At 48.2% G+C, this 14,028-nt stretch overlaps 1 protein-coding gene and 2 non-coding genes across 3 annotated transcripts in view; 2 read left to right on the top strand and 1 right to left on the bottom strand.

The window, feature by feature from the left end:
• The window catches only part of ITGA11 (integrin subunit alpha 11), a 154,611-nt gene that overhangs the window by 64,727 nt on the left and 75,856 nt on the right, over positions 1 to 14,028 (bottom strand). Inside the window, exons 8-11 of the mRNA XM_060260361.1 lie at positions 12,409 to 12,557; positions 10,036 to 10,180; positions 6,982 to 7,147; positions 2,090 to 2,160 (exon numbers count right to left, since the gene is read on the bottom strand). Coding sequence (XP_060116344.1) covers positions 2,090 to 2,160; positions 6,982 to 7,147; positions 10,036 to 10,180; positions 12,409 to 12,557 — 531 coding nt within the window. The remainder of the gene's footprint in view (positions 1 to 2,089; positions 2,161 to 6,981; positions 7,148 to 10,035; positions 10,181 to 12,408; positions 12,558 to 14,028) is intronic.
• Positions 761 to 832, top strand: TRNAA-GGC (transfer RNA alanine (anticodon GGC)). Its single transcript has one exon. It is a non-coding gene; the product is annotated as a tRNA-Ala (tRNA).
• Positions 1,026 to 1,097, top strand: TRNAA-GGC (transfer RNA alanine (anticodon GGC)). The gene has a single exon. It is a non-coding gene; the product is annotated as a tRNA-Ala (tRNA).

Raw genomic sequence — 14,028 nt, 5'->3', positions numbered from 1 at the left:
TCCGGTCAGAATTCCCACCATCTGCACCGGAGTTACAGGAAGTGCCGCAGCTTCTGCGTAGCAAACGTAAACTGGGTTTTACCGGTTTACGTTTGGTACGCAAAAGCTGCGGCACTTCCTGTAACTCCGGCGCAGATGGTGGGAAATCTGACTGGACGCTGAGGAGGGAACAGGATTGTGACTGCGAGGTAAGCTGTGTGCGAAAACGGTACAAGTCTTTCACAAAACAGACCTTTTATATGACTGCAGTGGAAAGTGGGCATGAGTTTCTTCTAATCCTTCGTATTGCCTCTGGAACGTGTATTCATCCATTCATTCCATTTATATCTTAAAGGCAGCTTAACATCAGCAAGCATCAAATACACAACAAGGCACAGAGCCAACCCAAGACTTCGGGAGTATAGTTGCCAACTCCAGTCTGGGAAATTCCTGGACATTTGGAGAAAGGCAGGGCTTAGGGAGGGGAAGTACCACGTTTGGGGAGGGGGGATGGTGGCTCAGTGGTAGAGCATCTGCTTGGCAAGCAGAAGGTCCCAGGCTCAATCTCCAGCATCTCCAACTAAAAAGGGTCCATGCAAGTAGGCGTGAAAAACCTCCGCTTGAGACCCTGGAGAGCCATGAATGGGGCTGTGGCTCAGTGGTAGAGCATCTGCTTGGTAAGCAGAAGGTCCCAGGTTCAATCCCCGGCATCTCCAACTAAATAGGGTCCAGGAAAGTAGGCGTGAAAAAGCTCAGCTTGAGACCCTGGAGAGCCATGAATGGGGCTGTGGCTCAGTGGTAGAGCATCTGCTTGGCAAGCAGAAGGTCCCAGGTTCAATCCCCGGCATCTCCAACTAAAAAGGGTCCAGGCAAGGAGGCGCGAAAAACCTCAGCTGGAGAGCCATGAATGGGGCTGTGGCTCAGTGGTAGAGCATCTGCGTGGCAAGCAGAAGGTCCCAGGTTCAATCCCCGGCATCTCCAACTAAAAAGGGTCCAGGCAAGTAGGCGTGAAAAACCTCAGCTGGAGACCCTGGAGAGCCATGAATGGGGCTGTGGCTCAGTGGTAGAGCATCTGCTTGGCAAGCAGAAGGTCCCAGGTTCAATCCCCGGCATCTCCAACTAAAAAGGGTCCAGGCAAGTAGGTGTGAAAAACCTCAGCTGGAGACTCTGGAGAGCCATGAATGGAGCTGTGGCTCAGTGGTAGAGCATCTGCTTGGTAAGCAGAAGGTCCCAGGTTCAATCCCCGGCATCTCCAACTAAAAAGGGTCCAGGCAAGTAGGCATGAAAAACCTCAGCTTGAGACCTTGGAGAGCTGCTTCCAGTTTGAGCAGACAAAACTGATTTTGATGGACCTGAGGGTCTGATTCAGTAGAAGGCAGCTTCAGATGTTCATAATGCCACAGAATCCACCCTCTAAAGCAGCCATGGGACTTCATCTCTGTTGTCTGGAGATCAGTTGTAATTTTGAGACCTCTCCTGGTCAAACCTGAAGGTTGAAAACCTTTATTGATGCAAACAATTGCTGTCATTTAATAGGCTATCGGAAGATGGTGGAAGACAGGAGGGCCTGGCGTGCCTTGGTCCATGGGGTCGCAAAGAGTCGGACTCGACTGTGTGACTGAACAACAAAAATAGGCTATCTCTACCTGCTGCCCTGCCCCTATCTGGTATTAGGACTGGCCCGAGCAAGCCATGGCTATACTGGCATTTTGTCAGGGACAAACCTGGCCCTAAAGTACGGCTTCCATCTCAATTTCCACTCAAAACATTCTCAATAATAAATAAGAGGAGCATTTTTCAGTATCGCTTTCCACGAAGAGCCAAGTAAAAACATATTTGAGAGTTTCTGGGAATTTCTGGACCGCTGCTCCGGCCTTTTCTTTCCAATTGCATCAGGAAATGAACTCGCGCAGCTTGCAAAGAAGTCAAGAATTTTGAGCTGCCTCCAGCCCCTGATAGACAAATAATCCAGGTATCTTCGGCTACCGTACATGGACTCATACATCAAAAAAAAGACCCCAAACCTTTCCAGGCACACAAACATCAACCCAGCTCCAAAGAGTCATGAATCAAAGGTGGAAAAGGAGAAAAACAAGCGGGCAGCACTCACTTCTACAATGTGTGATGAAAAACCCGTCTGGGACATTTCAAGGCCAAAGGATATTTCATTCTTGTTGGTGCCTAGAAGTGACAAGGAGGCATGAAAAGATTGATCAGGCATGCTCAGAAGTCCGAAAGGGTCAGGGACTGGATGAACCTCCCCTCATCATTTAAGGGTAAAAATCTTACAGTCCACAAACTAGGGTTGCCAATCCCCAGGTGGCGGAAGTAAAAAGCACTAAGGCATCCACAATAAGGAAAGAAAGGTCCCCTGTGCAAGTACCAGTCGTTTCCGACTCCGGGGTGACGTTGCTTTCACAACGTTTTCATGGCAGACTTTTTGCGGGGTGGTTTGCCATTGCCTTCCCCAGTCACCTACGCTTTCCCCCCAGCAAGCTGGGGACTCATTTTACCAACCTCAGAAGGATGGAAGCCTGAGTCAACCTTGAGCCAGCTACCTCAGAGAGCACTGAGGTCAGCAGGGAAAAACAAACTGACCATCCCTGGGCCAAAAGAGGCTAAACTCCAGAACACTCGTGCACGGGCCTTTTCCATCGCGGCCCCATGCCTATGGAATCAGCTCCCGGAGGAGGTGCAGGCCCTGCGGAGCCTTGACCAGTTCCGCAGGGCCTGCAAGACCACCCTTTTTAAGCTGGCTTTTACGGACTGCTGATCTATGATTGTTAAATAAAGGGATCCGCCAACATGATTTTGCTCAAGGACCCTCGTTATCGTGTAAACTGACAGAAATAGCGTCAGGAACATCATTGTTACTGTCAGATTAAGCTAATTGTGAACTGAATTGTTTTTAAATAATGTTAAGTTTAAAGCCTGTATATTTATTCTATTGTATATCTATGGATGATGTTAGCCGCCCTGAGCCTGCTTCGGCGGGGAGGGCGGGATATAAATAAAATTTTATTATTATTATTATTACCTGAACCAGCTTCCGCTGGGATCGAACTCAGGTCGTAAGCAGAGCTTAGGATTGCAATACTGCCGCTTTAACACTCTGCGCCACGGGGCTCTTATCCAAATAAACCAGCCTCAAATATAGAAAATTTAAACAATTTATACACACAGCATAGAAGACTTGCAAAGGAATACAAAAGTACGGTAGTGCAAGTGTGTGGTTAAGTTATTTTACTTATAGATTGTGCTAGTGGATTTTGACGTTCTATTTATGCAGTTTGCAGAAGCCTCGTGTGAAACGGGGCATCGCTGTTGCGGTCTTGTGGCTTGCAGCTGCCAGTTCCTACGCTGGCTATAACTGAGAGAAGAATTGGAGCGTTGGACTCTGTGTATACGGCTCACTATATCACATCCTGGATGCACTACTTCCAAGGGATAAAATATTCACTGCAAGTGAAAGGACTGGGGATTCTGGTGTGGTACATACTTGCACTACTGTACTTTTGTATTCTTTTAAAAGTCTTCTATGCTGTGTGCATAAATTGTTTAAACTATCTATATTTGAGGCTGGTTTATGGTGGATGCTTTAGTGCTTCTTACCTGTTCCATTTTCCACGTTACTCTTTTTGGTTGCTAAATCCCCAGTTGGGGGCAGGAGGCCTCCCGGTTTGAAGACCCTCCCCCCGCTTCAGGGACATCAGAAAGCATGGGGAGGGATGTCTGCTGGACACTCCATTATTCCCTATGGAGACCAATTCCCATAGGGTATAATGGTGAATTGATCTATGGGTATCTGGGGCTTGGAGGGGCTGGTTTTAAAGGTCCTCCCCCCTTCTAATCATAATACAGATAGATCCAAGTGGGCAGCCATGCTGGCAAATAGCATCTTTAAGACCAACCAAGTTTTATTCAGAACGTAAGCTTTCGTGTGCTCTCTAAGCACACTTCATCAGACGAGGGGATCAGGTATTTTGGGCTGAAATCAGTCTGCATACTTAATCAACAAACTGCATGTATTTCAGCCCTTAATACCTGATCCCCTCGTCTGATGAAGTGTGCTTAGAGAGCACACTTTTATAGCACTGGAAAAAGTGCAGAAAAGGGCAACTAGAATGATTACAGGTTTGGAACACTTTCCCTATGAAGAAAGGTTAAAACGCTTGGGGCACTTTAGCTTGGAGAAACGTCGACTGTGGGGTGACATGATAGAAGATTACAAGATTATGCATGGGATGGAGAAAGTAGAGAAAGAAGTACTTTTCTCCCTTTCTCACAATACAAGAACTCATGGGCATTCGATGAAATTGCTGAGCAGTCGAGTTAGAACGGATAAAAGGAGGTACTTCTTCATCCAAAGGGTGATTAACATGTGGAATTCACTGCCACAGGAGATGGTGGCGGCTACAAGCATAGCCAGCTTCAAGAGGGGGTTAGATAAAAATATGGAGCGGAGGTCCATCAGTGGCTATTAGCCACAGTGTGTGTGTGTGTGTGTTTGTGTGTATGTGTTTGTGTGACACAGAGTGTTGGACTGGATGGGCCGTTGGCCTGATCGAACATGGCTTCTCTTATGTGACACAGAGTGTTGGACTGGATGGGCCCTTGGCCTGATCCAACATGGCTTCTCTTATGTTCTTACGTTCTCAATAAAACTTGGTTGGTCTTAAAGGTGACACTTGACTCCTGCTTTGTTCATAATACAGCTAGTACTCCTAAGTGTTCTACCTACAGTGGAGGGTGTTGTATGTTCCCTGGTTCTGCCCTTGTTCTGTGGGTGGTCGTGGGACATCAGCAGGACACTGCTGCAATCACCATACATGAGTGGCTTGATTTCCTATATGTCTGACATTGTGGCACGGGTGCGGACGGTGTTGCTTCCAAGTCCTCTCCAGTTGCTAGAACAGGGGCCTTTTTTGCCATTTCCTTTCTCTGCTGTGAGAAGACAGGATACCAACCAGCCTGTCAACACCTTCTGTCCTTGGTGACGCCTTGACCTCTAAGCCCCAGGATGGAGTTGCCTTTGACTAGCACAAAATCAATCTCCAGAGCAGGACAAAAGAAAACTGGCAAAGGCCCACATCTGAAGAGTGGAGAAACCCTCATTACTCCAACTTAATATAATTCCTTTTATGAGCTGGAACAAATTTGCACTTAAATTCACAGCAGGGGTGGAATTTTGGCACGTGCAGGCAGGGAACCTCACCTCCTTCATTCTTTCCAATGGCCGAAGCCAATCTCTTGGCACGCTGGAACTAAATGAATGGGAGACACCAGAATGTGGAAAGGATTTATGTATATGTTGGAGCACATGAATTAGCAGGAGTGTGGCTCAGTGGTAGAGCATCTGCTTGGCATGCAGAAGGTCCCAGGTTCTGTCCCTGACATCTCCAGTTAAAAGGACCAGGCAGGAGGGGACGGGAAAGACCTTTCTCTGAGACCCTGGAGAGCAGCTGCCAGTCTGAATAGACAAGACTGGCTAGGATGGATCCAGGGGGGTCTGATTCAGTGTGAGGCAGCTCCAGGTGTCCACATACATGTGTATTCTGGATTGCAGCAGCTTTTGGAATGTGCTTTTGGACTTAGGGTTGCCAGGTCCAATTCAAGAAATATCTGGGGACTTTGGGGGTGGAGCCAGGAGACTTTGAGGGCGGAGCCAGGAGAAAGGGTGTGACAAGCATAATTGAACTCTCAAGGGAGTGCTGGGCATCATATTTAAAGGGACCATTCACCTTTTAAATACTTTCCCTCCATTGGAAATAATGAAGGATAGGGGCACCTTCTTTTGGGTTTCATAGAATGAGACCCCCTGGTCCAATCTTTTTGATACTTGGAGGATCTTTTGAGGAGAGGCATTGAATGCTATGCTGCAAATTTGGTGCCTCTACCTGTCAAGCGCGCTTATTTTTGTAACATGATGGTTCCTTAGACACAGAGCAGGCCACCGGCTCTTTACTGCTCCCCCCTTATTTACAACCATTGGGCAAGTAATAAATCCACCTAGCGCAAGGATGTTTATGCTACAGCCTGGCTGGTACCACTTTCAAGTTGCCTCTCCCACAGGTTCACACAGACAACTCTTATCTTCTGCTAGAGAAGTGTAAGAATGGGAGATGTTTTTAATAGTCTAAATTCCTTTGTAATAAAAGAGATAGTGTTTAGTAACCTTTGAACCCATGACTCAAGTATGCATCTATAATGTAACCTTTGAAGATATCCTATATAGCAACTGTGTAACCCTGTATACCTCATATACCGCTTGTGTCCTTGGTACAGATTCTGAGTTTCTAACAATAAAGCAGCTTTGATTTAAAACAAAAGACTGATTACTGAGAAATATCGACGCTTGACACAACCTCAAAAAACAGTCCCTCTGAACACCAGATACCCAGAGATCAATTCTCCATTTTATCCTATGGGAATGGGTCTCCATAGGGAATAATGGAGTGCCCAGCAGACATTTCCCTCCCCCCCCCCACTCTCATTTTCTTATGACTTTCTAGTTAAAAGCTTTCTATTTGGAAGCAGGAACTCCTTTGCATATTAGGCCACACCCCTATGATGTAGCCAATCCTCCAAGAGCTTACAGGGCCTACTGTAAGCTCTTGGAGGATTGGCTACATAAGAGGGGTGTGGCCTAATACGCAAAGGAGTTCTTGCTATAAAAAAAAAAGCCTTGCCGCTCTCTAAGGTTCTGCTGGACTCGAATCAAGCAGTTAAAACTCTGAATTTCTAAGTACGAAGGGACAATTTTCAGATACAGTTCTGTACCTGGAGACAGAAGGGGAAAATGTTGGAAACTACTTTTGGTCCCAATTGGGGAGAAAAATGGGGGTATAAAGAGAGTCAATTAAACTCCAAGTTCAAATGCACAAGAGTTCCTGTGAAATCCAACTATTAACAGGACTCAGCTGGGCTTCTTTAGAAAACCCAGCAGGCAGCGTGGAGAACCAGACGGCCCCTGGAGACGCCGCCGGCTTCGACGCTGCTCACCTTCCAGACTGAAAATCCTCTCTCCGAGAGCATCAACAATATCTTTTAGAGCAGCTTCATCGGTGACATTGAAGAAATGCTTTTCATCTGGATCGCTTGCTATAAACTTTATCTCTTTCAAGAAGGCTTCGGGATTGATTCCTCGTCTGTTGTAATAACCAAGGACCTGGGATTGGAAGGCAGAACGATAAATCTCAAGATTTTTTTCCCCCCACGCATTAAAACACGTTTGTCCAAAACGTACAAGGATGGGGTTTTTCAGTGCAAACAGTAAGGCCGTTTTCGCACTCACCTTCAGCCGGCGCGACCCCCCTCTTCACCGCGCAGGATCTGCGCGGATTTCGCACTAAATGCCGCGGAGCAGCCGGAAGCTCCCGTCGCAAAAGCCGCGCAAACGGAAACTGCTTTTTGGCGGTTTACGTTTGAGCGGCTTTTGCGCCGGGAGCTTCCGGCTCTTCCGGCTGCTCCGCGGCATTTAGTGCGAAATCCGCGCAGATCCTGCGTGGTGAAGAGGGGGGTCGCGCCGGCTGAAGGTGAGTGTGAAAACGCCCTAAGACTGGAGATCAGTTATAGTCCCAGGAGAACTCCACGCCTCGCCTAGAGGTTTATTTATTTATTTATGTTTGCTGATTTCTAGTCCACCCTTTCCCAGGTTGGACTCAGGGCGGATTACAACATAATAAAACAGTTAAAATCACATCATAAGACAATTAAATTTTAAACAGTTAAAACCATCACAATGAAATAAAATAAGGCCGTGTCAGTGATATGTACATCCTTCACAGATTGAAACACAGGATGCGGTCAGTGCAGGGAGGCCAATTAGATGGCGTGAGGACGCCCGCCTGCCTCAGCCAAAAGCCTGGCGGAACAGCTCCGTTTGTCAGGAGGGACGGTGGCTCAGTGGTAGAGCATCTGCTTGGGAAGCAGAAGGTCCCAGGTTCAATCCCCGGCATCTCCAACTAAAAAGGGTCCAGGCAAATAGGTGTGAAAAACCTCAGCTTGAGACCCTGGAGAGCCATGAATGGGGCTGTGGCTCAGTGGTAGAGCATCTGCTTGGTAAGCAGAAGGTCCCAGGTTCAATCCTCAGCATCTCCAACTAAAAAGGGTCCAGGCAAATAGGTGTGAAAAACCTCAGCTTGAGACCCTGGAGAGCCGCTGCCAGTCTGAGTAGACAATACTGACTTTGATGGACCAAAGGTCTGATTCAGTATAAGGCAGCTTCATATGTTCATATGTACAGGCCCTCCGGAACAGCAGTAAATCCGGTAGGGCCTGCATCTTCTTTGGGCCAGGGATGGTCAGAAGATGTTGAGTGGCCCATCGTAGTGGCCTCTGGGGCTCGTATGGGGAAAGACACTCCCGTAGGTATGTAGGTCCCAGGCTGCATAAGGCTTTAAAAGTTAATACTGAAACCTTGAAATGGATCCGGTACTCAATTGGTAGCCAGTGCAGACTGCGCAGCAGCGGCCGACAGGTTAGTAACTTTATCTAGAGTTGGTCAACCCTCTGGTGAAAACTGGAGATCTCTCACATTACAACTGGTCGCCACATGACAACGATCAGTTCCCCTGCTATAGAGGGTGGGCATCGTACCCGGCTGAGGCCCCTCCCCTGCCCTGCCCACCCCAAACCCTGCCCTCTCTGAGATCCACCCCCAAAGTCTCCATAGGGTTGCCAGTTCTGACTAAAGAAAGAGCTGGGGACTTTGGAGGTGGAGCCAGGAGACTTTGGGGGTGGAGCTAGGAGCAAGGTTATGACAAGCACGATTGAACTCCAAAGGGAGTTCTGGCCATCACATTTAAAGGGACCGCACGCCTTTTCAATGCCTTCCCACCATTTGGAAATAATGGACTGAGGATAGGGGCACCTTCTTTGGGGGCTCATAGAATTGGACCCCCTTTTCCAATCTTTCTGAAACTTGGGGGGTGTTTTGAGGAGAGGCACTAGACACCATGCTGAAAATTTGGTGCCTCTACCTCAAAAAACAGCCCCCCAGCGCCTCAGACACCCACGGATCAATTCTCCATTATATCCTATGAGAATTGGTCTCCATGGGGTATAATGGAGTGCCCAGCAGACATTTCTCTCCTCCTCTCCTTTCTGATAACCCTAAAGTGGGGGGTGGCCATCCAAACTGGAGGGTTCCCCGCCCCCAACTGGGGAGTGGAAACAAAATGGCTACACAGTAAATAGATCAAAGCAAAACCACTGTGCAAACACAAAACGAATCAACAATAATAGAAAAAAGTGTCCAAATAATTTATAAAGATACCCCAAATATATAGGAAGTATATTTCATGAGGGGGTGCATTCCACAACAATTTTCAAGAAGATTCCATGGAGAATGCAAAAGGTCCATTCAAAAGGCTTCTCCTGGAAATTCAATCAGTCAATTTCACAAGATGTGGTCGATCCAGTCTCCCAAAATAAAGGCTCCAAAGGTACAAAGTTCCTTCCTTTACGTGTTTGTCGACTTGATAGACCACGTTTTGCAAACAAGCTTCATCCAAGAGCCGTCCTGTAAACTCACAACAATGACACCAAACTAAGACATATTCAGTTTCTAAAAGGCTCAAGAGTGGATCTTTTTGCATCCTCCATGGAATCTTCTTGAAAATTATTGTGGAATCCATCCCCTTATGACATATACTCCCTGTGTATTTGGGGTATCTTTATAAATTATTTGGACGCTTTATTATATTATTGTTGATTCATTTTGTGTTTGCACAGTGGTTTTGCTTTGACCAACTGGGGACCGGCAGCCTTAAATGTCCAGGTATTTCTCAACCCACACCCAACAACCCTACTTTATCCCCTACACTGTAGTGCTGCAGAATATCAACGGTGTGACTTAAAATGCTCCAGAATCCTCAGCAAGGCCCAGGGGTTCCATAGCAGTTGCTCGGGAGTTTCCTGGCATGCAAATGCATGTAGAAAATGTCCTCTGAAGGTAGGAAGTGTGAAAGTGACTGAAGATGATCTGGCCTCAACATGCATTGCGATGTAGTTCAAGCCAAATGAACCAGCAGATCATGCCCCGAAGTGACTTACCGCCACGGCATATCTGGTGACGTTATCCTTCTCGCTGTCTTCGATCACTTTCTCGAGGTCTTGGCTGTCGTGCGACTCCCCGTCTGTTATGACGATCATCACCTTCTTAGCTCCCTTCCGCCCACCTTTCTGGAAGGCTTCGGAGCTGGAAGCCAAGAAAGGCAGAAATTCAAGTTCACACAGCATTCCCTGCTGGTTACCTGGCGGCTGAGATACGAGCACCGCTCCAAGAAGAGCTCCACAAATACAGCTTGAGATGCCATTCTTGCTGTTTTGGGGGAGATTTTTGAAAACCTGAAACATCTTTCTACCTCCTAAGAATTAATAAGGGCAAACGAAGGGAGCGAGAGAGATGCCCGGAAACCTAGAATTCTTTTGCTGGAATCGAATGAATTTTTAAGCATTGCCTGATTGCAGGAGTATCCCTCATTCTTCCATCAAGGAATTCAAGAGCCAGGTCAGGGTGGTTCTTAGAGCAGAGGTGTCAAACTCGAAGAAGAAGAAGAAGAAGAAGAAGAAGAAGAAGAAGAAGAAGAAGAAGAAGAAGAAGAAGAAGAAGAAGAAGAAGAAGAAGAAGAAGAAGAAGAAGAAGAAGAAGAAGAAGAAGAAGAAATTGGATTTATATCCCGCCCTTAGGGTTGCCAATCCCCAGGTGGGGGCAGGGGATCCCCCCGGTTTGGAGGCCCTCCCCCCACTGCAGGGTCGTCAGAAAGCGGGGGGAAGGGAGGGAAATGTCTGCTGGGAACTCTGTTATTCCCTATGGAGATTTATTCCCATAGAAAATCATGGAGAATTGATCTGTGGGTATCTGGGGCTCTGGGAAGGCTGTTTTTTGGGGTAGAGGCACCAAATTTTCAGTACAGCATCTAGTGCCTCTCCCCAAAATATTTCCCAAGTTTCAAAAAGATTGGACCAGGGGGTCCAATTTTGTGAGCCCCAAAAGAAGGTGCCCCTATCCCTTATTTCCTATGGAAGGAAGGAATTGAAAAGGTGTGCCATCCCTTTAAATGTGATGGCCAGAACTCCCTTTGGAGTTCAATTATGCTTGTCACAGCCTTGATCTTGGCTCCACCCCTATGTCTCTAGGCTCCACCCCCAAAGTCTCCTGGCTCCACCCCCAAAGTCCCCAGATATTTCTTAAATTGGACTTGGCAACCCTACCCGCCCTATACTCCAAATCTCAGCGTCTCAGAGCGGTCACATTCTCCTTTCTTCCTCCCCCACAACAGACAGCCTGTGAGGCAGTTTTATTTATTGATTTGATTTATATCCTGCCCTCCCCTCCGAAGCAAGCTCAGGGCAGCTCACAACATCCCAGAAGTCCACAAGTATTAAAAATTACACATACAACAGTTAAACAGAATATTCAATAGTTAAAACAGGTAAAAGAGAATATTAATTTGGTGCTATTTCAGTGGCGACGGCATTTCCTTCAATTCCCTGAGATACAGGCACCATGTCAGTTAAATGCCAGCCGGAGGAGAACAGTCTTGCAGGCCCTGCGGAACTGTGCAAGGTTCTGTAAGACCCTCACTTCCTCTGGCAGTTGATTCCACCAGCAGGGGGCTGCAATCGAGAAGGCCCTGTCTCTGGTGATTTTTAATTTGGCTTCCTTCGGCCCGGGGATTACTAGTAGATTGTGTGATCCCGATCTGAGTACCCTTTGGGAACATGTGGGGAGAGATGGTCCCTAAGGTAGGCAGGTCCTAGGCCATATAGGGCTTTAAAGATAATAACCAGCACCTTGTAGTGAGGCTGAGAGGTAATAACCCCACCTTGTAGGTGGGGCTGAGAGAATTCTTACAGCAGCTGCCCTTTCAAGGACAACTCCTATGAGAGCCATGGCTGACCTAAGGCCATTCCAGCAGCTTCAAGTGGAGGAATGGGGAATCAAACCAGGGAATCAAAGTGGAGGAGTGGGGAATCAAATCATTTGTTAGGAGGAATGGATCTGACACAAGTGGGATTTTCTGGGGCCGGACTGCGCGTATCATAAAATGTAATCCAAGAAGCAGAGATATAAACGGTATAAAGGAGATGGAGAAACACAATTAAAGACAATTGGGAAGGTGGTAGTCCTTTAGGTATCAGTAGTGCTTTTTTGGAGCAGGAATCCACAGGAACACAGTTCCGGCTGTCTTGGGTCAGGGGTGTGCAAATGAGTTCCTGCTGGGCTTTTGCGACAAAAAAAAACACTGCGCAAAACAACGATGCCATCAGGGGGTGTGGCCTAATATGCAAATGAGTTCCTGCTGGGCTTTTGCTACCAAAAAAGCCCTGGGTATCAGTCTAGGTTGGGACATTCCTGGGGTTTATAGCACAGCCTGGAGAAGACAAGTTTGGGGATGGCATTGTATGTCACGTGAAGCTTACCGGGCAAACTCAATCCCATACGCGGTCCGAGTTTCCGTGCCTCCCCTCTGCTCGATATGGCTGGCAGCAGCCACCACGTCCTTCACAGACCTGTAGTCGTTCAAGTGAAACTCGTGCACTACGTTCTCCCCATATTGCACAACTCCAACCTAGGTTAAAAGAACAAAAACAACAGGTCTGTTATGAGGAGTGAGCCATAACTGGAAGAAGAAGACTGCAGATTTATACCCCACCCTTCTCTCTTAATCAGAGACTCAGAGCAGCTTACAATCTCCTATATCTTCTCCCCCCACAACAGACACCCCGTGAGGTGGGTGGGACTGAGACAGCTCTTCCAGAAGCTGCCCTTTCAAGGACAACCTCTATGAGAGCTATGGCTGACCCAAGGCCATTCCAGCAGCTGCAAGTGGAGGAGTGGGGAATCAAACCCGGTTCTCCCAGATAAGAGAGCTCTGGCTGACCCAAGGCCATTCCAGCAGCTGCAAGTAGAGGAGTGGGGAATCAAACCCGGTTCTCCCAGATAAGAGAGCTATGGCTGACCCAAGGCCATTCCAGCAGCTGCATGTGGAGGAGTGGGGAATCAAACCGGGTTCTCCCACATAAGAGAGCTCTGGCTGACCCAAGGCCATTCCAGCAGCTGCAAGTGGAGGAGGGGGGAATCAAACCGGGTTCTCCCAGATAAGAGAGCTCTGGCTGACCCAAGGCCATTCCAGCAGCTGCAAGTGGAGGAAGGGGGAATCAAACCGGGTTCTCCCAGATAAGAGAGCTCTGGCTGACCCAAGGCCATTCCAGCAGCTGCAAGTGGAGGAGTGGGGAATCAAACCCGGTTCTCCCACATAAGAGAGCTCTGGCTGACCCAAGGCCATTCCAGCAGCTGCAAGTGGAGGAGTGGGGAATCAAATCCGGTTCTCCCAGATAAGAGAGCTCTGGCTGACCCAAGGCCATTCCAGCAGCTGCAAGTGGAGGAGTGGGGAATCAAACCCGGTTCCCCAGATAAGAGAGCTCTGGCTGACCCAAGGCCATTCCAGCAGCTGCAAGTGGAGGAGTGGGGAATCAAACCCGGTTCTCCCAGATAAGAGAGCTATGGCTGACCCAAGGCCGTTCCAGCAGCTGCAAGTGGAGGAGTGGGGAATCAATCCCGGTTCTCCCAGATAAGAGAGCTCTGGCTGACCCAAGGCCGTTCCAGCAGCTGCAAGTGGAGGAGTGGGGAAACAAACCCGGTTCTCCCAGATAAGAGAGCTCTGGCTGACCCAAGGCCATTCCAGCAGCTGCCAGTGGAGGAGTGGGGAATCAAACCCGGTTCTCCCAGATAAGAGAGCTCTGGCTGACCCAAGGCCATTCTAGCAGCTGCAAGTGGAGGAGTGGGGAATCAAACCCGGTTCTCCCAGATAAGAGTCCGCGCACTTAACCACTACACCAAACTGAAGAGAAGAGGCCAACTGGTCAAGGCAAGTGGCCAAGCCAAGTTTTAGCAGCGTGCAGTCAAGCCACCCCATCCGCCACGTCATTGGTGACCTCTGCCCCCAAGATGGCCACCCTGCAAAAGCCATGTTCCAAGGAGCCACATCTGTATCGCTTCTGCTGGCCTGGCTTTCAAGTGCAACGTCTGCAGGTTTCGAC

Source organism: Heteronotia binoei, chromosome 19 (genome assembly GCF_032191835.1).
Source record: "Heteronotia binoei isolate CCM8104 ecotype False Entrance Well chromosome 19, APGP_CSIRO_Hbin_v1, whole genome shotgun sequence".
NCBI classification, from domain to species: domain Eukaryota; kingdom Metazoa; phylum Chordata; class Lepidosauria; order Squamata; family Gekkonidae; genus Heteronotia; species Heteronotia binoei.
The sequence above is the reverse complement of the archived record's forward strand: the minus strand, read 5'-3'. Positions and strand labels throughout refer to the sequence as shown.